At 39.8% G+C, this 23,833-nt stretch overlaps 2 protein-coding genes across 3 annotated transcripts; both read left to right on the top strand.

Moving 5' to 3' along the window:
• The first annotated feature begins 4,693 nt into the window (after positions 1-4,693).
• On the top strand, positions 4,694-9,950 carry LOC139985051 (uncharacterized). Of its 2 annotated transcripts, none has more exons than XM_071999232.1 (4): positions 4,694-4,859; positions 5,948-6,018; positions 6,455-8,691; positions 9,030-9,950. In XM_071999232.1, exons 2-4 carry the CDS (start codon positions 6,016-6,018, stop codon positions 9,172-9,174), a joined length of 2,385 nt encoding a protein of 794 aa, XP_071855333.1. In that variant the 5' UTR covers positions 4,694-4,859; positions 5,948-6,015; the 3' UTR covers positions 9,175-9,950. The 2 variants fall into 2 exon arrangements, with proteins under 2 accessions (XP_071855333.1, XP_071855343.1); XM_071999242.1 differs by having other exon boundaries at positions 4,706-4,724.
• Positions 9,951-12,524: 2,574 nt separating this feature from the next.
• Positions 12,525-19,741, top strand: LOC139985041 (uncharacterized). Its single transcript, XM_071999223.1, has 4 exons — positions 12,525-12,636; positions 13,542-13,611; positions 14,314-16,733; positions 17,611-19,741. Exons 2-4 carry the CDS (start codon positions 13,609-13,611, stop codon positions 17,678-17,680), a joined length of 2,493 nt encoding a protein of 830 aa, XP_071855324.1. The 5' UTR covers positions 12,525-12,636; positions 13,542-13,608; the 3' UTR covers positions 17,681-19,741.
• The last annotated feature ends 4,092 nt before the right edge of the window (positions 19,742-23,833 follow it).

Below are 23,833 nucleotides of genomic sequence, written 5' to 3'. Positions count from 1 at the left end.
CACATATAGGTTACGTCAAAATAACTTCTCCTTTATTCGAGATATGGTTAATTGATTTGAATCCAACTAATTTTGACTTGTTAAGCCTTTGATTCTTCCAGCAAAAGGATGCGGTTTATACGTATATGTGGTGTGTGGTGTCCTCATGGTATAATATATGTTAGTAAAAAGCTTTGACCTTTCATTTTATATTCTTGTTGTTGATTTATCCTTGCTCTCGATGTTCTCTTTATAGTTGGAATTTCATCAAAATGCAACTTTCAGTTTTAGAAAAGTTATTTTCTTCTGTGGATTAATTGATTTAAATATTAAAGAAAGAAACCCATAAAAACTTCTACAGCACAACTGACAAGTGATGGGATACTTCATTTACAAAATAGCCTATCACCAAATTTGAAGAGAAAAAAAAAAAACACCGCCATACAAAATGGATATGAGCGATGTGCATGATTTTGACCTAAAGATGCATACAATTTCGAGCAATTTTTAAGCCATTAAGTTCAGCTATAACAGATATCCCTTAAACTTGATAAAGTCCTTACATCAGGTGTGTAATCAGATGAATCATTATATTCCTCCACTATAACAACAGTCCGTAAGATTGCCGTCAAGCCTTGGTTCAATGTCTTCTACTGTCATGTATTGCAATACTATCCCATTGTGGCGAGCTCCAGTGAAGGGATACTGTTGGGGACCATGGCCAATACTCCATCAGTCGGGGAAGGGGAATGGTTCATTTGAGGGATTTTTTTTGCATTCTGTTGGAGGAGAATTAGACCACTCTTCCGTACGTGTGTACGCCACCTTTTCAAACCCACACAAATATTCGAGACTGTTTATAAGCACTACCTTCCTTTCAGATCTAATTTTATAGTATAAACTATGCATCCGAGGGCATTAACAATTTGGCCTAAACCTTTGAAATCATGTGTAGTCTACTTCTCTTACAAGCCCTAATAAACATCTAAACCGCTGCCTAAGCTCCTCTGGTAAAAAAAAAAAGGCTGCCAAATACGCACACACACACACGCACAAATCTTTTCGTAATTTCGAAAAGTTATTTTTGTATATTCGAAAACTTTTTAATTTTTTGCCCCTGTGGCAGCAATACGCTTCCGAACGCCATAACTTTTCCAAGGAGTTTTAATCGATACAAGGGTCAAGTACGGAAGCGTAGAAGGGACATGGTGATGAAAGAGAAACAAACTCGTCAAAATGACAATATTCAGAAAAATGACGTTTTGCCGAGTTTATTGACGTTTTGAGTTGTTGTTTCTCGGCAAAACGTTAAGATTCAGATATTTGTCATTTTGACGACTTGTTGTATCTCGGCAAAACGTCAATTTTCAAAATTTTGTCATTTTGACGACTTGTTGTATCTCGGCAAAACGTTAATTTTCAAAATTTTTGTTATTTTGATGAGTTATTGTATCTCGGCAAAACGTCAATTTTCAGAGTTTTGTCAGTTTGACGACTTGTTGTATCTCGGCAAAACGTTAAGATTCAGAATTTTGTCATTTTGACGACTTGTTGTATCTCGGCAATACGTCAATTTTCAGATTTTTGTCATTTTGATGAGTTATTGTATCTCGGCAAAACGTCCATTTTCAGATTTTTGTCATTTTGACGACCTGTTGCATCTCGGCAAATTTAATAATTTTGTCGTTTTGACGAGTTGTTAAACTCGGCAAAACGTAATTTTTCTGAATTCTGTCATTTTGACGAGTTTGTTTCTCTTTCATCATGCCCATGTTCTTTCTATGCTTCCGTAGTCAAGGGGTACTGGAATCGTTGAGTGTATGTGAAAGCTAAGTGAAAGAGAGCCAGCAGGACGACGTTATTGTTTACCGTTAGTGCCAGTATTTAGCGACAAGTGAGTAATCAGGACGCTTGACCAAGACCACCTTATCAAAGTGACTTACATATATACAATAGACTCGTTTAACAAAGTACACATTGAAACTCTCGTCGCGGTAAACTTCGCAAGAATTTGCTGAATAGAACATTGACTTGATCAAACACTCGACTTAACTGAATAACTTACTCTTCCATTTCCCAAACAATAATATGTACACAGTGACGTCATCTATTTTATGTGATCTTCCTCTGTTTTGCCTTTCAGCCGTTTTTTAGTACATAGTAGAGCAAAATGCATTCTTGTTTGATTTCCAGAAATGTCATAATGCATAATCAATCGCCTAGATTCTGATTAAACTAAAATTCTAGGAAGTGAAATACAGGTGTAAGGTTTTCTTTTCATGGTGAGTGATCAATGACACTTCACTTTGAACAGATTTCGTGGAACCCGTATCATGATATTTGCATATATGTTTCAACCACCTAGAATTGGTAGATAGGTCATAGCAACTTGTCTCTAGTTGGCGCAGCTCCAATCGTTATGAATGTGGGTCAGATTTCAAACAATTTAAATAAACATAGAATTAAGGTTCTTACTGTAACTGGAATTACAGCTAATTTATTCAACCGGAATATGCCGTTGATCCAGGGACAAACTAAAACGAATGACAGCGAATGACCGAATGACAATTGACTTTGTACAGGGTTAATTATAATTTGCGAATGACAGCGAATGACAGCGAATGACAGCGAATGACAGCGAATGACAGCGAATGACAACGAATGACAACGAAGGACAGTGGTGAGAAGAGATGGAATGATTACTGAGTGGAGTAAATGCGGGTTATTGGTTTTCTGCGCAAAAATGATTTGAGGAAAATCGCATGTTACGTGGTTGCAGGGTTTTGGTGTAATTTACGGATAGAAACCACAGGGAAAGTTTTTGTGTGAGAATGCGCTTGAGTGCTGTGCTTTTTACCTTTGTAGATTTATGTAGAAAGATAACTGAAGCCGTTTCAAGATTAAAGTATTGTTAGTTTCTAACAATTAATTTCGGAAAAATGACGTTAAATTTACTTTTTAAAATCAGACTTTCAATTTCGCTTACTATAAGGTGCGTATTTATCTTGTCCATACTTTACTAGATCTAGATACTCACGAAGTCTGAACTGTGATATCCAGTTGAAGCAAATGTCTGTGCTGTCATTACTGTCATTCGTTTTAGTCAACGCAATTTTTAGTGTGTACAACATATTGTCATTCGTTATGTGTAACGCAATTGTCATTCGTTTTAGTAACACCCTTGATCCATGATATCTAAGAATGTGACGTGTGCTGTCGCAGAGCAAATATTGAAGGTACCTACCTCATATATATATATATATATATATATATATATATATATATATATATATATATATATATATATATATATATATATATATATATATATATATATTACCAAAATGTATCATGGAATTTCCACCAAGGAACCATCTATTACATACTCATTAATAGTAAATGTCCGTTAATGTGGCTCGCGTTTCTCATGAAAAGTTTACTGTCTGGGTCGCGGGCGTAAAAGATCTAGGGCCCCTACAGTACAACACGCATTTCTTTCTAGAACGTACAATACATACGTGTTATCTCCCATTCAGGAAAAGTCTAAGGTTTGCTAAACATTTCTGCAAATAAATGTGAATTGTTCTTTAATCTTCCAATTTGAGTGATCCTTTTTGTAAATATTTCTGTTGACCAAGAGGATGTAGCCACTTCGTGTTGTGACATAGTTTTTCATGACACTGGGTACAACATTTTGAGACACGAGAATAAACTGTAAATGGGTATATATAATAAATAAATATATATATATATATATATATATCTATATATATATATAGCCTTTATATATAGCCTATATATATATATAGCCTATATATATATATATAGTCACCATATTACCAAAGCAGAACTAGTATTGTTCGATACAGGTGACTAACGCTTACGGTGGAAATACGACCTTCCTTACCGGTTTCAAACCTCTGGACATACAATCAGCGTCCATAGCCTAGTGTTTAGGGTGTCCGCATATAAAGCGGCAGGCCCGGGTTCGAACCCCGGGGGCTGGAAGTTTTTTCACTGTTCTGGATTTTCCAACTCACTGCAATTTCAATATGTACATAGACTCTGTGTATATGTATGTGTGTATATGTGTGTATGTGTATATGTGTGTATGTATATATCTTTTCTTGAGACTACCAAGTCTGCTATCGATTAGGTAGCTTTGTTCCGCATTTGAAGTGTACAGTATGGGTGGCCATTTGGGATAAACATACGACGATGAAACAATAGACAAACAGACAAGAAAAAAGATGAAAAGGAACAATAATAAGAATGTAGTGCATTACAGATAGACTGAAAGGATAGAGATGAAAAATTCGAAAAATAAAAAAAAAAAATAAACAGAAGAATAATGAAGTATTTAACAAACAGAATTAGCATTTCTGGTATGTGTTCCGGGCCCCTTGCGTCATGGAAAAGAGGGATTTGACCAAAACTAGGGCCTGGCCCGAATTTCCTATGTACCCCCTAGGCTTCATGAAGTATTAGAACCGTACCGTGGTGGGTTTGGGAGAGGCTTTGGACATTTGCAACCCCTCACGGAGCTAACACAAAGGCAATGGGAGCAGTTTGATTTAATGTCTATGATACTAACGCACTACACAGATCTCGCAATTAAAGTTATTTTTGAAGAGATTTAACCCGTGTAAGCGCTATAGCACCCTCTTCTAGGAAAATAGAGGGCTCACTGCTACAAAAACAACTGCACACAGTAAACCAAACTACCTCATAACAACTACAGACAGGTAGCGGTTGCACTACAGAACATTTTCCAACGGGACTGTAGTCTTTCATTTTAGTAGCAACTCCCTTTCATCATCTATCAGTCACTAAAACTTCATCTTCATCATTTTGCAGTATTTTATTCATCTCCGCACACTGTGAGATATGACAACAAACACCCTACTTCTTATAGCCTAGTTACACATTCATACATAGCCTAGGCCTAAGTTAGGTAGTATTATTACTAATACTAGTACTAGCCTACACTACGGCAAATTGATGATGTAAAGAGAGTGACTGCCCAATTTTATGTTATGTTATACCTTTGTTTTTATAACCTTCGTTACGAGGACACTGAACACAGGTTTGTGTCCTAAGGCGATGTATGGAAATATTTATACTGAATGAGATTATCACACTGAAGGTACTGAATGGCCTAATGTAACTTGTAAGCATCAGTTGTGGAGAGGCTTTCCTGTTACACATTCATACATAGCCTAGGCCTAAGTTAGGTAGTATTATTACTAATACTAGTACTAGCCTACACTACGGCAAATTGATGATGTAAAGAGAGTGACTGCCCAATTTTATGTTATGTTATACCTTTGTTTTTATAACCTTCGTTACGAGGACACTGAACACAGGTTTGTGTCCTAAGGCGATGTATGGAAATATTTATACTGAATGAGATTATCACACTGAAGGTACTGAATGGCCTAATGTAACTTGTAAGCATCAGTTGTGGAGAGGCTTTCCTGTTTTCTCAGAAAGGATCCACAGTAAAGACATGTAGGCCTATTATGAATATTGTCATTTGGCCCATGTGCCCTATCAACATCAGAACAGAGACCATTTATTTGGAAGCCTTGCATTGCTCTCCTATTCAACTCATTCACATTAATTCATTTTGGATATGTGGACTATCAAGGGAAGTGGATTTCAATAATAATGGAAGTGTATCAGTTGGTCGTGTTTATCCCTTTGAAATGTTGTTGCAAAGAATGTAGTACATATTCCTTTTAATACTGTACTTTAGTTTTGGAATTGAGAAATAATAATTGGAGAGGCATCAAACTTCTCCATCATGAATGAAATATACAATGTCAATTTGAATCAATTCCTTCTGTTTTCAGAGCTGTCCAGAAAACTGAGGTTCCAATAAGTGAATTCTTACTATCTGTTCAAGTTAATGTTTTATTGCCCAGATATTAACTTTTAAGCCTTTATTTGAACATTTCTCTTGCAGTTCTGTATGTCAAGTAATCCCAGAGGGATCACGCTCCAATTTTCAGCTTGTCTCCCACTACAACCAGTATGGTGAGTATAGGATTTTTCTCTGATAGGTGATAAATCACCATAGCAATACTGTATTAAGTTGATAGCCATTTTGTTGAATGTAACAGTTAGTTTGTTGTTTGATGACTGGTTTGTTTTAGTCTTACAAAATTGTGTGTGTTAGTGGAAATAAGCACTAGGTTGTGATTCAAATCTCTGCAGATTTACTTGTTTCCCAGGTTTTATGTACAGTTTGAATGATTTGTAAGGAATGAGGTTTTGAGGATTAGTCTAAAAGTTCACTTATTCATGGTTTTCCATATTTGATTTTATAGTTCAAGGAAAAAACAAACACCTTTCCCTTAACATCAACATATTCCAGGGTCTTGAAACCCCAATGCTTGTTTTGTGTGTTCTGTATTTTGTTTCATGAATAGATTAATTTTACCCCAGTTTCTTCTTTTCATATGTTTCCTAGGGTGACCTTAGTATTCAAGTGAAAGTACTACAGGAGACAGCGCCAATCCTTTTTACTTGGTGGAATGCCGAGAGCGATTCTGCGGAGGGCTGTCTCGTAACATGTGGGTGCCAGAATTGGTCCTTGGTGCATGAGACGGATGTAACCAGCAAGAAGAACAGAAATCCAAATAGAGACAAGTTGGATATTAAAGACACGAGTAACCTCGGTAAAGAGAGGGCAATGAAACTGTGTAGAGCATTAGAGCAAGCAGAGATTCTTAGTATCTCTAGTGGGGTCCGTGGTGAAAGTATTCCAGAAACAGAGGCCTTCGGTAGATTTCAACGTGGGAAGAGCGAACAAGGGGACATTGAATCTATTACAAAGGTACGAACTGGACCCGACCATGTTAAAGGAAGGGACATTGAAATGAATTGCGATAAGAGAGATGAGATATTTAAACAGAGCCAAGAAAAGGGTGAATTTTGTACTGAGACAATTGCAGGAAATGAGGGTATACCTCTTAGTGACACCAGGAGAGTGGTAGAAGTGGGCGACGTTGATGGGGAGGGGGATGCGCAGCACAGAACTGAGATCAAGAGTCAAAATAATTGTGAAACATTATCCCAAACTGATTCAAAAGTAAAAATGTTTATTGAAAAAGAATCTTGTTCTTCCGTTCATGAAGACTTAACAGACAGTGTTCCGTGTGATTTCGAAAAGGAATTTGTTGACAACGGAACAGACCGTAACAATGATGCTACAGACAGCGGCAAAAGACTCTCCAGTGATGTTGGGGACAAGATCAGGGAGCCTGACAAGATTGGAACCGGGCCCTCCGATAAAGTTCACACCAACATAGTTAATAATGGAGGTATATGTAGTGATACCGTGGTGGTTGTGAGCGACGATAAGGAATTATCCAATGTGGACAGTCTTTTCCGTGTCTTAAAGGGAATAATGGATGGTGAGATTCCAGAAGACGAGAGCAACCAGGTGACCAGTCATGAACTAGGGGAAGCACCCGTGACGCCGATTCACCAGGGAGACCAGATGACTTACGAGGAACAGCAGAATAAACATTACTTGAAGAAACTGCACGAGAAACCGAAGAGTAGACATGTGGAGAGGGCGATCTGTGAAATCTGCGGAGCGATCTCCAGCACTTTGACAATCAGAAAACATATGACAACTTGTCACTACAAAGGAAAACGTGAGAGAAACTATGTCTGTGAAATCTGCGGCCAAAAGTTCTTCCGGTGCGAAAATCTGAACCGGCATAAACGAGTCCATTCAGATCCAAAATTCCATTGCCGACAGTGCGATAGATGTTTCAGGCAGGCCTACCAGCTGAAAGCCCACATGAAGACTCATTCAGGATACCAACAGTCTCCTCGTATCAGAAAGCCAACGTCCAAGAAATCTGATAGACTCGGGGATATGTGTAAGTTTGTCCTTTGCAAAAAGTGCGGTCTGAAAATGGACGGCAATAGCATCTCGGAACATTTAGAGACGGAGCACGGCATCAGACCGACTACATTCAAGTGTTCCCATTGTGGCAAACAGCTGAGCAATTTGTCAAGCTTAAAGATTCATGAGTTGAGGCACACAGAGTTGACTTACAAGTGCAGCTTCTGCCTGATTACGTTCAATAGTAACAAGGACAGATTGAAACACGAGAAAGTTCATACTGACGTCATTTCCAAACTGGGGAAGCTTGTCTTTAAATGCGGGTACTGTGAGAAGGAGTACACCAGACAGACGGACAGAATGAGGCACGAAATGACCCACGTCGATAAGACGATTGACCCGAGTCACGTGAAGGATCGAGATGAAGACGCACATGTCTTAGTAGACTGCGATCTCTGCGGAAAGACACTCCGCGAACAGTCGATGAGAAACCACCTCTTATCGCACGATCACAAATCGTGGACTTGCAAGATCTGCCTGAAGACTTTCATGTATAGTTACAGGTACCAACATGCTAAACTCCATCAGCAGAGTAAACCCCATGCCTGCCAACACTGCCCGGCAAAATTCCACTCCAAGTCCGCTCTGGTGGTCCATGTGAGGAAACACACAAAGGAGAAGCCGATACCGTGTCGCTACTGTGAACAGACTTTCTCACGACACGGAGCCAGAAACAACCACGAGAGACTCCACACCGGTGAACGTCCGTATCAGTGCGACCTCTGTCAGAAGGCATGGAGGGACAGACCAACATACATGCAACATATGAGAAAACACCATCCTGGGGTGTAAGTATATTATAAAAACAAATCAGTTGCCATGATGACATAATTTACTGTGACATCAGACCCCTGGATGGGAAAATGCAGGTTTTTACAAAGGAGATGTAGCCATATAGTGTCATTAAATCCAAATCCCATATGGAGGGGGGGGGCCCTTCCCCAGAAGAAAAATGTCTACAAGCAAGGTTGTGCTAAATTCTGCTAATAACTACTTTAAATCTTTTGTGTTGGTTTGGCTCCATGCATTACCAGATAACTGTGTTAATACTGATACTAAAAGTCTTCACTCATTTTAACTTCATTCAATGCTGTAGTTTTTGGTGTGTTGTTTGCTTCCTTCTCAGACCCGTGATGAAATGGAGGAAGCCAAACCCTCAAGAGAAGCAGGTCACTGATGAGACCCTGCCAGAGAATGACACGGTTCAGTCAGAATCTCCAGTACAAGTTATTACCTTCAGTTACGACGCAGCCTCTTCTGAGCAAGCCTAATGTATGACTTGAAGGGATAGATAGTGTCGCTGATGCGAATAGTAAGGAAATCATTTCTTGATGTCGTTTGAAGCATTCAACTTCATTGTAGAGATTAAAGGATGCAACATTATAAACATGCAGTGAACACTCAATAATCTGGGAAGACATGGAGAAGGGATGGAGGGGGGGGGTGGGGCAGGTAAAATGGAAGGCACAATATTCTCAGTGCATATTCTCTTTACTGAATTTGAAAGATTTAAGTTGATTAATCTGGAAGTTACCAAAACCTCCTCCTACTTCTCTCCCCTCCCCTACTTGGCTCTTATTTCCCCATCCTTAGGTATTATAGTGACCACATCTTTCACTGATAAGGATTAATATTTCTAAATATATTGTTGTGTCCTCAACCAGTATTTATTTTGGTTAGGACTCCCTCCGTGTAAGATTGTTTGTTTAGAGTTGTTCAACCATGAAACTGAATGGAGTCACTGGATCTGCATGTTATTTCTATTAACATTGTGCTCTGGTTGGCACTGAAGAGAAGTTGTATGCAAGTATTGTGGCATTTGACTCTCAGACATTTTTTTTGGACCATATTGAGAGCCACAGACATGAACAGCTTCACCCTGGTGCACCTAATACATGGGAACCTGCTACACCTTTCCTCGATGAACTCTCACTTATTGATGATTTCAGAATATGACCATCTTTCATCATCCGAAATTATATATATTTTTTCGATAGTATCCTTCAATATTCATATATCATGATATGAATAAAGAGAATCATTTGGATTCAGACCTTGTTTTGCTTCCTCTGTTTGGTTGGTTTATCACACAATCCTTAGGTGTGTATAAGTTATAGGAGATTGCACTGCAGTGGGGGAGGATTAAAAAGCTTTGCACAACAGATTCCCTCATTTCCCACCTCTCATTTTCATAATGTACATTACTGACTCTGATTATGAGGCTACATTGAAACTGTCCTGCATTGACCATGACATGTAGATCTGTTCTTAACTTCCAAAATGCATACTTCGTAATATCCAACAAAGCTCACATTTTGGAGGAAAAAAAGTTGAATGTTGCAAAAAATTGTTGAACCAGTAGTTTTGAGGACTCGGGGTGCAAAATAAACATATGATATGTAGATAATCCCCATTCATACAGAGACAAGTGGCTACCCCTGCCCTGACTCACTAACAAAATATTTGGAGGGTGTTGGATTATGTGTGTCTGGCAACCCCCTCCCCCCTTCCAACATTTCTAATATAAGAAAAAGGTCCAGCAACACCATGGTGCAGTCCTATGTAGGTCAGCTCCATGGTATCGCTGGAACATGTTGATCCAATGTAATCGAACCCAATCGGTTGATAGCAAATGCCCTTAATGGGTTTCAACGTTTTCTCATTTTCTCTGAACACACTGCGGCGGGCTAGCTAGCAGCACGGAATGTGATGTAGTTCTGTAGCTAGTCTTAGCCAAGTCGTTTGTAACAGTGGCGTAGGAAAGTACTTTTGAGTGGGGGGGCTGAAGTCTGATGGCCGGCCTGGGGGAGGGGTCTAAAGGGAGGAGGTGTCCCCCTCCCCTTTGGAATTTTTTTGGTATTTCCAGGTGGCCTCAGATGCAATTTGGTGCAATGCAGCACACTTCAACACCCACTCCATTTTGTAAATAATTTTGCATTTTCACCTGGCCTTAGATGCAATTTGGTGCACCAAATGAGATTTATTCTCATTTGGAAATGAAAAAGGGGTTTTCTGACTTGCGAAGCGGGGGGGGGGGGCGGAATGATACTTCCGCCCCTCCATATTTATCACTGGGGGGCTGGCGCCCCCAGCCCCCTCCGGTTCCTACGCCCTTGGTTTGTAATACTCTTTTATTTTCTTCTCACGTGCAAACTGTACATGCCTCAGAGTCTGTTTCTGACTATCACGAATGTGCTTGCCCACTGTATTTTACATGCCCGAGGATCTGTCTGATACAAACCTAGTATCAATCGAAAGCGTTGCCGGGGGCGTTCTCTGGGCAGTACAGCAAATAGATACGGGAAACAGCTGAAAAGGAAGCTACACTACGCTGTTCAGACTATTCTGTAGCTAGCATGCGAGCAAAGGTCTAGCGTTATCATCACCTGGAAATTGGTCAGCTTCCTTTAAAAAAATGAGGCATCTTTGTTACCTGTTTGAAGGTAGCAGTCATTAAGAGCAGCGAATAATGTATACATCAACGTTACGCGCCGTTGGCCACTGATGTTTGTACACTGTGACGAGCGCTGGATACGCTGCGACGGGAAAGTGGATCCCCAGTAGCGACTAAGGGCAGACTATATTAGCAGACAACAACAAGACGGTTCCTTTTTCTTACCTGTTTTAATGCAATATTAATTCACGTCATGCATACAGTAAAATGCCAAAATGGCACCATACGAGAAATGAGATGTTTCTCTTTCATGTGAATATTTCTAGAATGGAATGGTGGACGATTTCTGCATCCATAGTCAACTTAAAATTTTGATCCTGCCAAAACTTGTGGAGAAAGGCGTAAATTGCGGCAAGTTTTATACCAAATTTGTTTTTTTCCTCTCCAAATGTGTTAACAATTATTTTATGAGAATATGCAACAGTCAAGAGAGGTATAAAGACGAAGTTAGGTTATTCCTCTTACACGTACGTGGTATGAAAAAACAGTCAGTAACACCATCGGTAACAAAACTTATTTCTTGATCAAAAGTGGCCTTAAAGTTTTAACCCCGATACGGACTTCTCTAAACGTGATGTAAAAAGGTAATGTACAATGATCCAAACAATGAATTATTATTTTTTTTTCAAAATCGACTAATTTGAGTTATCGACCTAGTTGAGATGTCCGGTTAATTAGCACCACATTAAAGTATGTATATATATTAGATCCTCCTGCAAGCAGGAACTCGCGAAGAAGCCGCATTGGCTTATCAAAGCCGCAAGCTGACCGAAGTCAGTCTCTTACATTCATATTTAACGTCCCCCCCCATGATTATGAATTGTTAATTGTCAACAACTCTGTAACTGGACGACATACATTAATCTGGGAGTGACTCGAACCGGGGACCTTATGATTGAAAGGCACCGGCGTTAACCACTGAGCTAACACTCCTTGTAGAGTTATACCAAGTAGAGATATACCACGTGAAAGAGGAAGCTTTCTACTTTATTGTGGTACTAACCAGACCTCTCATCTAGGTCGATAACTCAATTAAATCGATTTTGAAGAAAAAAAACAATACGTTTCTTATTTATGCACTAATTGAACAACACACACTCTACCGCAGTGTCAGTATAACACACATACACACCACCGCAGTGGCAGTTCTGTGTGTCATGTCTTACTGTCCATTATCTCTTAGTGGCTGCTGTTAGTGGCTGCTAACTTCAATGAGGCATCTTATTGCAAAAAGAAGTTCAATGTTCTTGGAGTTTCCATTCGTTTTCGTAACTTAAAGGTATATTCCTTCTTTCAACACATATCGTACATCATTTAACCTCTTAAAATATGTCTCACAATAATGAAACACTGTTCTTCCAGAACATCGACAACACTACATTTATCGGCGTCTAACGTTGTTAGAGACCTAATGTTAAATTAGACTAAGACTCTAACACTAACACTTTCCTAGCCTAACGGTAGGCCTAAGCACGATGACTGATGCACAGTGTTAGTTGCTGCGAAAGGCAAATTGTACATTATAGCTCTTTCTAACGCAATTTTAATATATTGTTAGGCTACAAAGCTTGAATGACCGTAATGCAACAGTTGAGCATGGAAACATTAAATTTTTATTTTAAGGCGATTTATTTCCCTAGCCTCCAACTCATGTGTAATGACAATGTTACTTGTGAGGCCTGAGGGAAATATTTTGTTGCTTTGAACATTGGCCGTGGCTATTCTTACGACTAGTCGTAACAATTATTTATAAACTATTCTTACAACAAAGGCGAATTCAAGCGCAGTAAAGTAAATAAAGCAACTGCGCATGTAGTAGGGGTAACCCTAACCCTAAACATAACCCTAAACCTCAATCCTAACCCTAACTCTAACCCTAACCGGAAATTATTGTTACTCCTTGTCATAAAAATAGTACTCCTGGTCATAAAATAGCAACTGCGCATGCGTAGTCGGAAATTATTCTTACAACTAGTCGTAAGAATAGCCACTTAGTTGAACATTTCCAATCAAAATATTAACATTACATTACAAGTTAGTCTAGGCCTCAATCTATGACATTTTTGTGAGATCTGATCAATCTGCCTCTATGAAATCATGTGGAGCTGGCAAAGAGCTGGCCAAGATATTTTACCTCTCATTAAAATTTACTGTAACTATTCAGAATGTTACATTGCTTTTCAGGTTGTCTACAACACTTGGAAGCAAATTCCTATTTTTTTAAGTGGTGATGACAGAACATTGAAAGAAAATGGTAAGTGGAGTTATTGTAATTTGGATTATGGAAGCATGTACAAATCATGTGGGAAGTTTTTTTTCCCCAGTATTGAGCATTCAGTGGCCCCTGTTACACTTGAAACGTTTATAGCCTTGATCTTGAGAAATATATCCCAATGTGAAATTTTGGAAAGGCAAATATGATGTCTAATTGTCTCCTAAGATTGCTCATCAAAGGAGTTGAGTCATTTACTTTGAATTGGAGACAAACTGTAGCTTCATAAGAACTGGAGAGTAATTATTTGATAAGGTTAATGGGGGAGGGGGTGGGGGATTATTATGTGTGGAGCCTTGAAGGTTTATTCTTCCTGAAAGAAAATTTTGCCAAACAAACTTGCCTTAAATACTGCAAAAAATTTAATATTCAAAATCCTTTTTGTGTTTATATTGTTATTATATTCATGTTGATTATTTCTAACTGTTCGTACAGTAATTGATATAATTTATGAAAGGATTTGAGTCGTTTGTTACTATTAACCAATATTAACTGATTCTTATTGATTTGTCATTGCACCATGGCCTACTCTTCCCTGTACCAATCCTTTGTCAATGTAAACCTCTGACGTGATACCTGCTTACTTCAAGTTTCCTTTTCGTACAAAATGTTTTTTGGTAATATAGGTTGACTTTTTAGTAGCTCATACTGTAGTCACTCCTTTTTTTTTAACCTTTTTTTCAGGGGGAACTTAGCCTTCAAGTCAAGGTACTTCAAGAGAATGTTCCTATTCTGTTTACTTGGTGGAACAAAGAGGTCAATAATGCAGAGGCTTGCCTTATCACATGTTCCTGCCAAAAGTTTAGTTTACAAGAAAATGCAATAGCAGTGTCCAAGAAAGGAAAGCTGAAAGGATTACCGAGGTTGGTAAGAACCGACTGGTCCATCAATCTCTGTGAAGCATTGCAAAGTGCTGAGATTGTCAGCATCCCAGTGGGAACCGAAGGGGAGAGTGTCCTACAGGAGTTAGAGACAGAAGCAGTAGGTGAGATGGCCAAATTTGGTAGCCCCACAGTAAAGACAAAGAAGAGCAAGAAAGTTGTGAAAGGAGAGTTAAAAACACAAGGATTGGAGAGTGACCAGAATGTGGATGGTCAAGAACAAGAAGACAGTATGTCTGCTGATGGGGACTCGCCAATCCAGACCGTCGAAGATTGCATCGTTGACGAGAAGAAGGAATCCAAGGAAGACAATGGCGGAGAGGAAGAAGCCGAAAGCGAAGAAGAGGAGCAAATATCACTAGAGGAAGTTGATGCAGGTGATGAGTCTGGGCCAGAGAAGTACGATCAGAGAGCCGAAAGTACGGCTACGGAAAATCTAGACAAGAAGCTGGATTCACAAGGCGATAAGGGAGGTACCATCGAAGAAGGAGATGGAAAAGAAAACGAAGGTCACAAGAAAGTCATCGTCCTTCGCAATGCGGAACATGAAGCGAATGGAAATGCATTGTTACTTCAGACTCCCATCGATAGCGAATGTCAAAACGGTACCGACGAGCTCGGAGATCATCTGGCTGCCGCCAGTAATCGGTTTCTGAGCAATGCTAATGCCCAAAAGGACAGCTTAGAGGCTACAGAGGAAAGACCTCTTTTATCTTCGACTTTGGATGGTCAGGTCGTGGAAGTCCAGGACATCACTAGGGCATCGGTTGTGGTGATGGATAATGATGGCAAAGAGCCAATCTCTGAAGTAGACAGGGTTCTCTTTGAGGCTCTGAAAGGGTTCATTGAGTCACAGGCAGAGGAAGCCAAAGGACCCGGCGAATGGGCTAAAGTTTCCAATCCCGAGCAGGATGTTTCGGAGCCTTTTGATCCATTACTACAGCCAAACCCTGTTTATGCCATTAACACACCGGCCATGGTGAAGTACAGAGAACACAAGAACGAAGCCTTCTTGAAGAAATTACATAGAGCTAGCTCGGAAAGCAGCGGTCAAACCACCATCTGCGAAATCTGTGGCTCAATTTTATCCCTCAAACAGATCAAGAAGCATTTGAAGTCGATACATTCCTCAGAGGCCAGAGTTAGAAGACATGAGTGTAAGACTTGCGGTAGGAAGTTCTTTAAAACCGACAGCCTCGTCAGACACGAGAGGACCCACTTTGAGCCGACGTTCAAGTGCAAACATTGCGATAAGAGATTCAGGCACAACTTTCAGCTTCGCAACCACGAAAGGACTCACATGGGCTACCAGCCACCGAAGCGGATACATAAACCGCGGTATAAAACGCTAAATCCCAAACCGCGACATTCCGTCAAGAATATCGAGATTGATAACACAGGGGATGTCGCAAAGTGCGAAATTTGCGGATCGCAGATGAACAGTAGGAGCATCCGTAGACATATGTTGATGCAACACGCAGATGTGGAAATAGGTTCTCATCCTTGTGACAAATGTGAGAGGAAGTTTTCAACTGCCTCACGCTTAAAGACACACCTACTGACGCACGAGGGTCTCAGGTTTGGATGCACCTTCTGCGACACTGTTTTGCACGACGACTTGGCACGGGTTAAACACGAACGAAGTCATCTCCCCGAAGAAGAAAGAGAAGGGTCGGTGAAGTATAAATGTGGTTACTGTGTGAAGACATACTCAAGGGTCAGAGACCGTCTACAGCACGAAATGTCCCATTTTGATCCCAGTATAGATCTGAGCCACGGGGCGCGTAAACGGACCTATCAGACCTCCACAAAGATAGTCACGTGTGAGATATGTGGTAAAACCTTAAAACAGACCTCCATGAAATGCCACATGGACTCGCACAGCGGGAAGACTTGGACCTGTCAGGTCTGCGGGAAAACCATCTCCAAAGGGGCGAGGTACGACCACATGAAACTGCACACAGACAAGAAGGACCACTGCTGTTCCCATTGCACTGCAAAGTTTCACACTAAACACGCACTAGTAGCCCACCTGCGCAAACACACCAAGGAGAAACCCATCCCGTGCCGTTACTGCGAACGGATGTTCTCTCGTTACGAAGGGAGGAATAACCACGAGAGGTCCCACACGGGGTTAAGACCCTATCGTTGTGACTTGTGCGATAAGTCCTGGAAAGACAGACCGACCTATTCTCAACATATGAAGAAGTACCACCCTGGAGTGTAAGTATATTGTATTTTTTGTATTTTGTCTCTTTGCAAGGCTGCTAATAACGGACTCCACACACTCGGACATCCCTGTCATGTTATATAGATATGTACAAACTTCTGTAATTGCAGTCCAAACTAGTTTTGAAGCAGACAAAAAAAGACAAAAATTCCAATCCTGAAATGTTTTTGCATCATTTTGAAGAGGCACAGTATTACTATAAAGTTTTAAAAAGCCCCTCAAAAATAGGTGGCAGCAGACTCATCAGTCTAACTCACAACTTCTTAGCTTGTTCTGCCAATGAGATGTAAACCTCTGAAATTTCATTTATTTTGGAAAGAAAATTGCATTTTGTGAACTTCTTAACAAGGATATCCCCAAATTAGCAAGATTTGGTTATTCTTTGCCAAAGGCGGAAGAAATCTATGTACTGGCAACCGTGTGTGTGCTCGTGTGACACCTCAGCTTGTAGATACGATTACTCAAAAAGTACATTGTGGATGAGCTTCATAATTGGTGTGTAGGTACACATTATTCAGGGAAAACACCCTATCAAAGTAAGAGGAGTTCAAAGGTCAACAGAGGTCAATGTCTGAAAATGTTGTAAATAAGATTACTCACAAAATGAAGCCAGGACCAAGTTCATTCCTGATTATACCTACATCTCCCTTGATGAGTACAAGAATCGTAGTGATATTGGCGGAGGTCAATGTAGGTCAAAGTCAGAAAAATTCTTAACACAACACCAAAAGAAAAGCTTGGATGAACTTCATACTTGGTACAGTATGTGGATCAACCTATGGAGTATAATAACCCTTATCATTTCTATGGAGGTCAAGAAACCTCATTGTAAAATCCCTCGTTCATACGTTGTTACTCATTCTTTTTCAGGCCTTTGATGTCAAGGAAGCGGCCAGGTTCAGCTCTTCTACCAAATTTGCCCGGAGTGGAACAATCATAGACTTGGATCGCCTCGGTTACAACACGTTTGACTTGACTTTGTATGTTACAGAACTGAACAATTGATTGACATAGAAAATGATCAACTGAAGACGTGTGGACAGTCACAGATGTTGATTAGAACTTTTGATAACAATAGTAGGGCTAATTAGTTAATTTATGACACTCTTGTCTCAGTGAAGTAATGATCCTGATTTGAATTTGCATGAAGGGCTGTTTTGTAGTAAGGATGAGATTATTGGTTTATTATTTGAAAGATGATATTGTTCACTTTTCTTGAAAGGGCAATATTGCATTTGAAAACCTGTTTATTGAGCAACACTTACCGGCTTTCCAGTTGGAAATTTAACACTTTAAAATGTAGATGGAATTTAACTTTACAAAATTTGAATTATAAAAGAAGAAATCATGACTAAAACCATCACAGATAACCTTAAAAAACCAAGCTCATTAACATATTGTCCATTATTAATCATATCTGTTTCGGACATGACAAAGAATATCCAGATTCCTGGAGATACTGACTGGTCAAATTTAACCACATGATAACATTCTGTAGCCTAGTCAGGGAATTTTTTTGCAACATACCGTGGATTATACCAAAGGCCTCATGCACTATTAATCTCTCTACAGAGAACAATCCTTATGGGCGAGAAACAATAGGGTAGATGCAATTGGAACTTTCAAAGCTATAACTAGTAGTATAGTAAATCGATGTACATATAATGAGCGAATCAGGAGCATTTGTTATTGTCTGACATCACTGGATACAGATGATTTGATTGGTTGAATTTAAAATATGACTGAGAAAGGTGTGGTTTGCATGCATAATTGTTTGGGAGAACAAAATTGTGAATTTTTATGAAAAGGCGAAGTACTCGTTTGTTATGGTTCGCCGAGTAAAATTTCTATCGCAGTAATCTCCCTTTCATCAATCGCTAGTTGCTGATATGTAAATGACTGTAAGTGACAATGGAATGCTAAACTTTCCAGGTAAATGCATTATGGAACTTTAAAGGTATAGCAAAGTCTGAGATATGAAAAATATGTAATACTGAGCTTGACATTGATCCAACTACCAACTTAATTCTTTTATCTCTATCTGGCTGGGGTCAATGGTACAATATTCTGTGATATCATACATGCATGAGTAACACCATCCTACAAGGGCATTTACTTTTATTAAAAGTTGGTGAGATTGTGTACCTTGGAAAATAACCTGACTTTTGGGCAGGGTTGCAATTGATGTTGGTAATTTTTATTGTGGAAGGTGGTCCTCGTTGCATCAGTGAAAAGCAATGAAAAACAAAAGGCAGATTGATGCATTAATGTATGACATCATAAATTAAAAAATGTCCATTTTTTTAAAATAAATTAGTAAAACAAGTTCATTATTCTATATATCAACAACAGAACAAACTTTCAATATGGGAGGGATGGACCAGTGTTTTTCTATTTGATTTGCTTGTATTTGGACCTGGTAGAATGGTACATTCCACTGACAAGTTTTTTTGAGAGAGAGAGTTATGACATCCCTGTCAGTTGTAATTACAGGATATGCTTGGACTATTTATTCTGTATTGGTTTATGAATTAATTTTGCGGACGCTGTAGCGTTCACGTGTGTCGTAACGGTATTATTTTTCACGAATCGTATAGGTAACGTTGCTTTCAGCCGGGCATATTTAGCACGATCGGCTTTGAGTAATTTCCGATCCTGGCGGTTCTGAGATAATTCGCATTTTGGTGTGATGAAATGAATTTCACGCTAGCAATGATACACTTTCACAGGAAAAACTCTGTGGGCCTACAATGCGGGAGATTCTTCAAAAATGCGGGAGTTTTTTGGAAAATGCGGGAGATTCGGACAGGTGGGCGGGTGAGCGGGAGACGACCCGAAAATGCGGGTGACACCCGCCCAAAGCGGGTGACTTGGCAGCACTGCTCATGATACAACTTTTTTCCCCCAGATTTTCACAAAAGTGGCAATTTTGATATTTAACATCAAAATTTCGATGAAATGATAATATTGCAGACTAGAAATGAGATTTGAGCATAAAATATTCGACATTTTCATTGTCCTATTTGGGCCATTGTAGCATCAACCTGATAACAAGCAAATTGGGCCATCCAAGGGATACCCATGCAACACATCAGATTCACCAACAGCATAAAGACCATCTTAAAATTATATATTCACAGTTGGGAGTGTTGCTACTGTTTAGTCTTAATAGTGAATCCGAAGGGTTTGGGAACCAACAGAAGCTTGTTTGTAACATATCCATGTGATGATCATGGATGGACACCAGCCTATATCAAGAATTCTCTTTTCCATGAGTGTTTACAGAATTAAGTGTCTAGCGTGAAATGCACGTATTCCTACTCACGAGAGTGCCATTTAAATGGACGAGAGTGTGCCTCAACATCTAACCTTGCATTTTCTCAGAGACTGACACCAGTTCCAACTCTCGACCTAGAAAACCCCAAGCAATGGAAGACTCCACTCAACAGCACTGCACAGCATCATGTTTGAATTGGTCAAAACGCAAAAGAACTTATAGGTTATGTGGGGAGGGGGGGATGGAGGGGGGAGGAGGTGCGGGAGAAAACTCTAACAGCTACACCACGGGTTCATCAACACACCGGAAGTAGTCTAATTTTTAGAGTTCGAACTTTCATAAACGTTTTTGCTACCACTGGTATATTTTAATACAGGCTTTTCTAAAGGGAGTGTGACCCTGGAGTCGCTGAGGCAGACTGTCGGGGTCTGGCCAGGGGATGTGCTTATAAACATGTGCGTTCGGAAACCACGTCCAGTACTAGTATTATAAAACTAACTTAACATCTTTTTATAACAAGACACTCAGAACAGGCTATTTCCAAAGCCATGGAAACATGCGCTTACAATACTGTTAGTTAAACCAAACAAACCCAGAAAACTACAGACCTATAAGCCTACTTTTAGCAATAGGAAAAATATTCGAAAAAAATAATGGATAACAGAATAAGAACCCACCTAGAAAGCAATAACCTCTCAATCGGGTTTCAGGACAAATAAATCTACATTAAACCCCATTGCTAGATTAACTGAAGGAATCAAAATAGGATTTCAATGTAAACTAAACAAAACGGCAGTCTTCCTTGATGCACGAAAGGCATTCGATAAAACCTGGCATGATGGTCTAAAGTACAAATTATTCAAATTCAACCTCCCAGTAAATATCACCAGGTTCCTTTCTTCTTATTTTACTAACCGGTTTATGCAAATTAAGTACAATTCCATCTATTGCGATCTTTTCATTCTAGAAGATGGCACTCCCCAAGGCTCAGTACTAAGTCCTCTACTCTACTCTATGTATATAAACGACCTACCCACCAATAAAGTCAGTACTACCAAAATGAGCCAATTCGCCAACGATATAGCCACGTGGAACACTTGTAAAACAGTCACAAATGCATTAAATTATCTACAAAACTCAATTTATATAATAGAAACGTAGTGTTACCAATGGCGAATAAAAATAAACCCAATTAAGAGTAAATTTATAATTTTCGAATACCCATTTAGTAGAAATTAAATAAAAACCAAGACGATCAGCCTATTTATTAATACAATAACTATATAGCAAAGAATATATTTTTCTAGGCGTAACAATTGATAAAGAACGAAAATATAAAACTCATATAAATAAAGTTGCGGGGTGCGCTATATAAATATTACTTATTATTATTATAGTTCTCTAAGAACATTAAGCAGTACAAACATATTAAGAGCCGAAGCTCTCCTTAAAATCTACCCCGCCAAAATCAAAGCTATTATTTTGTATGGTAGTTTCGCCTTTATTAGCTCTCCGAATTTCAAAAAAAAAAAATTAAATTGCATACATAACTCTGCCTACCGTATCTGCCTCAAAACCCCAATGTGATGTCCGGGCACGGAGCTGAAAAGCCGACTAAAATTAGCTGAAGACGAAGACGAAAATCCGTAATATAAAAACACACACTGACGAAAGTCCGTAGTAAAGTAATAAAACAACTTGTATTTACAGAGATATTTACACCGTTCCTCACAAAAAACACGAAAAACAAGGAAACAAAATAACTGTTGAATGATACACTCTAAACGCTATAGAATGGTTATATATACTCGAAACGTACTCGTATAAACGTACTCGTAGGTCACAAATGGTGATAATTTAGCTCGTATAAATACCGTGTTGGCTTGTAGGCTTTCAACACCCGAAAACATAAAAATAACTTTTCTATGGAAGGCCGAATAAGCAACTCTGCCACTACACCCAAGGTTTACTTCCAATAAACAACTTTACGAAATTGGCAAAACATCCAGCACTAATATTACTATCAACAAATTTAACACCAAACTTCTCAAATATAACTTAATACATGACCCTCTAATCAAAAATGTACTCCTTGATTATATGATCTCTACTACCAATTCTAAGCTTAAATCAATCAGAATCATAAGTACCCTGGATATTCATAAGTTTAACTGGTGGAAGGAGGCCGCGGCCTTAGCAGAGGGGGGTGGGGTTGGTGACCACTAGGCCCTATAGAAAACTAGGAACCCGGTGGGTAGAGTGCTTGTGAGCTATACAGCACAGCCACTGGGATGGATCTGAATGCTCCTTCTCTTAAAAGTACTCCAGCCAGGGCAGGGGCAGCCTTCCACCTCCACTTCCCACATTTTCTCTTATTATTACTTCTCAAAAAAACAAAAAACAAGCTAGGCTCGTTCTTAAACACAAACTCTTTCCTGTCTACTCCAGGCGCGGCGGAACGGAAAAATTATTGGGGGGGGGGGGGGCTAATGTGTGGAGACTATCTAAGCGGAGCGCCACCATCGGTTGGCGCGGAGCGTACAAGAAAATGTTGGGTTTTTTCAAACCCCCAGATGGCCGGAAACGGCACTTCCCGAGTGTTTAATGCTGCAAATACCTAGCCCTAAAATATGGGTCTCAAGTCTGCAATTTCTCAGATTGCACATAAAAGTCTGTAAAAACATTGTAATTTGTATATTCGATGGTGTTCTAAGAGAGTAGCTATTACTCGTAGTGTACTCGCAAAGACGTTTTTGAGTGTAGTAAGCGCAGTGGCGGAGCTAGGGGTATTGGTCAGGGGGGGGGGGGCAAGAATGGTCTGTAGGGGCACTTTCGACACTATCTAAGCGGAGCGCCACCACAGGTTGGCGCGGAGCGTACAGAGAATTTTTGAGTAAAGTTACTCCCTAGATTGCAGGAAATGACCCTTTCCGGGCCTTGCTAATTTGCAGATAAACGGAGAATAAATAGGTGTCGTCGCCATTTTGTCGGGAAATTACACCAACAGAATATGACAAATGTCAATAGGTATATGAGTGCGCAATAAAATAGTCAATAATCGCGAATAAGTAAAAAGTAGTGAAAAGCTGAAAAGGGCGCCAGCAGTCCATTTGAGTCCGTCAGGGGGGGGGGGCATCCGCCCCCTGACTGTATATATGGACGCTCCGCCACTAAGTAAGGGGATGTTGGAGAACTGGCTGAAATGAGGCAAGTCATTGGCCTAAGACGAAGTTGTGTTACGCTTACCGGTACTCACACTCACTGCTTCCACTTTTCACGGGGCGTGAAGACGCGGTCGGGGTGACAATGTGGTCTATAGCCAGGGGACGGGCCGAGGGTCCCCCAGCAATTACTAAAATTATTACACCTATATAGTATACGTGTGCATCGGACAGATCGACAAGTATGCATTGAAAAATGGGCAGATGTACGTTTCGGAGCCTTGGTAAATATTGGGGGGGGGGGGCTTATCATGCATTTGCCCCCTCAACTTTTTCATTGGGGGGCTGAGCCCCCCCAAGCCCCCCCGGTTCCGCCGCCACTGGTCTACTCTAAGTAACATTCGTTGTGGTTCTATAGTTAATTAACCAAATTCTGAAGGAGCTGGGCTCCACCCAGTTCGATCAGATTACACACACTTTTCACGACGCCGCCGTCCAGAACTAAAAAAAAAGAGAAAAAAGAAAAGGAAAAGAGCAATTAAGAACTATATCATAATGCTACAGTTTCTGGGTGCGTCTCCCCTGGAACTCAACTGGGGCTTTCAAATATATTCCAGAGTGTACTTTTGCTTTATACTGAATCATTATCAGAGAA

The sequence above is a fragment of the Apostichopus japonicus genome, chromosome 2, assembly GCF_037975245.1.
Source record: "Apostichopus japonicus isolate 1M-3 chromosome 2, ASM3797524v1, whole genome shotgun sequence".
NCBI lineage: Eukaryota > Metazoa > Echinodermata > Holothuroidea > Aspidochirotida > Stichopodidae > Apostichopus > Apostichopus japonicus.
The sequence above is the reverse complement of the archived record's forward strand: the minus strand, read 5'-3'. Positions and strand labels throughout refer to the sequence as shown.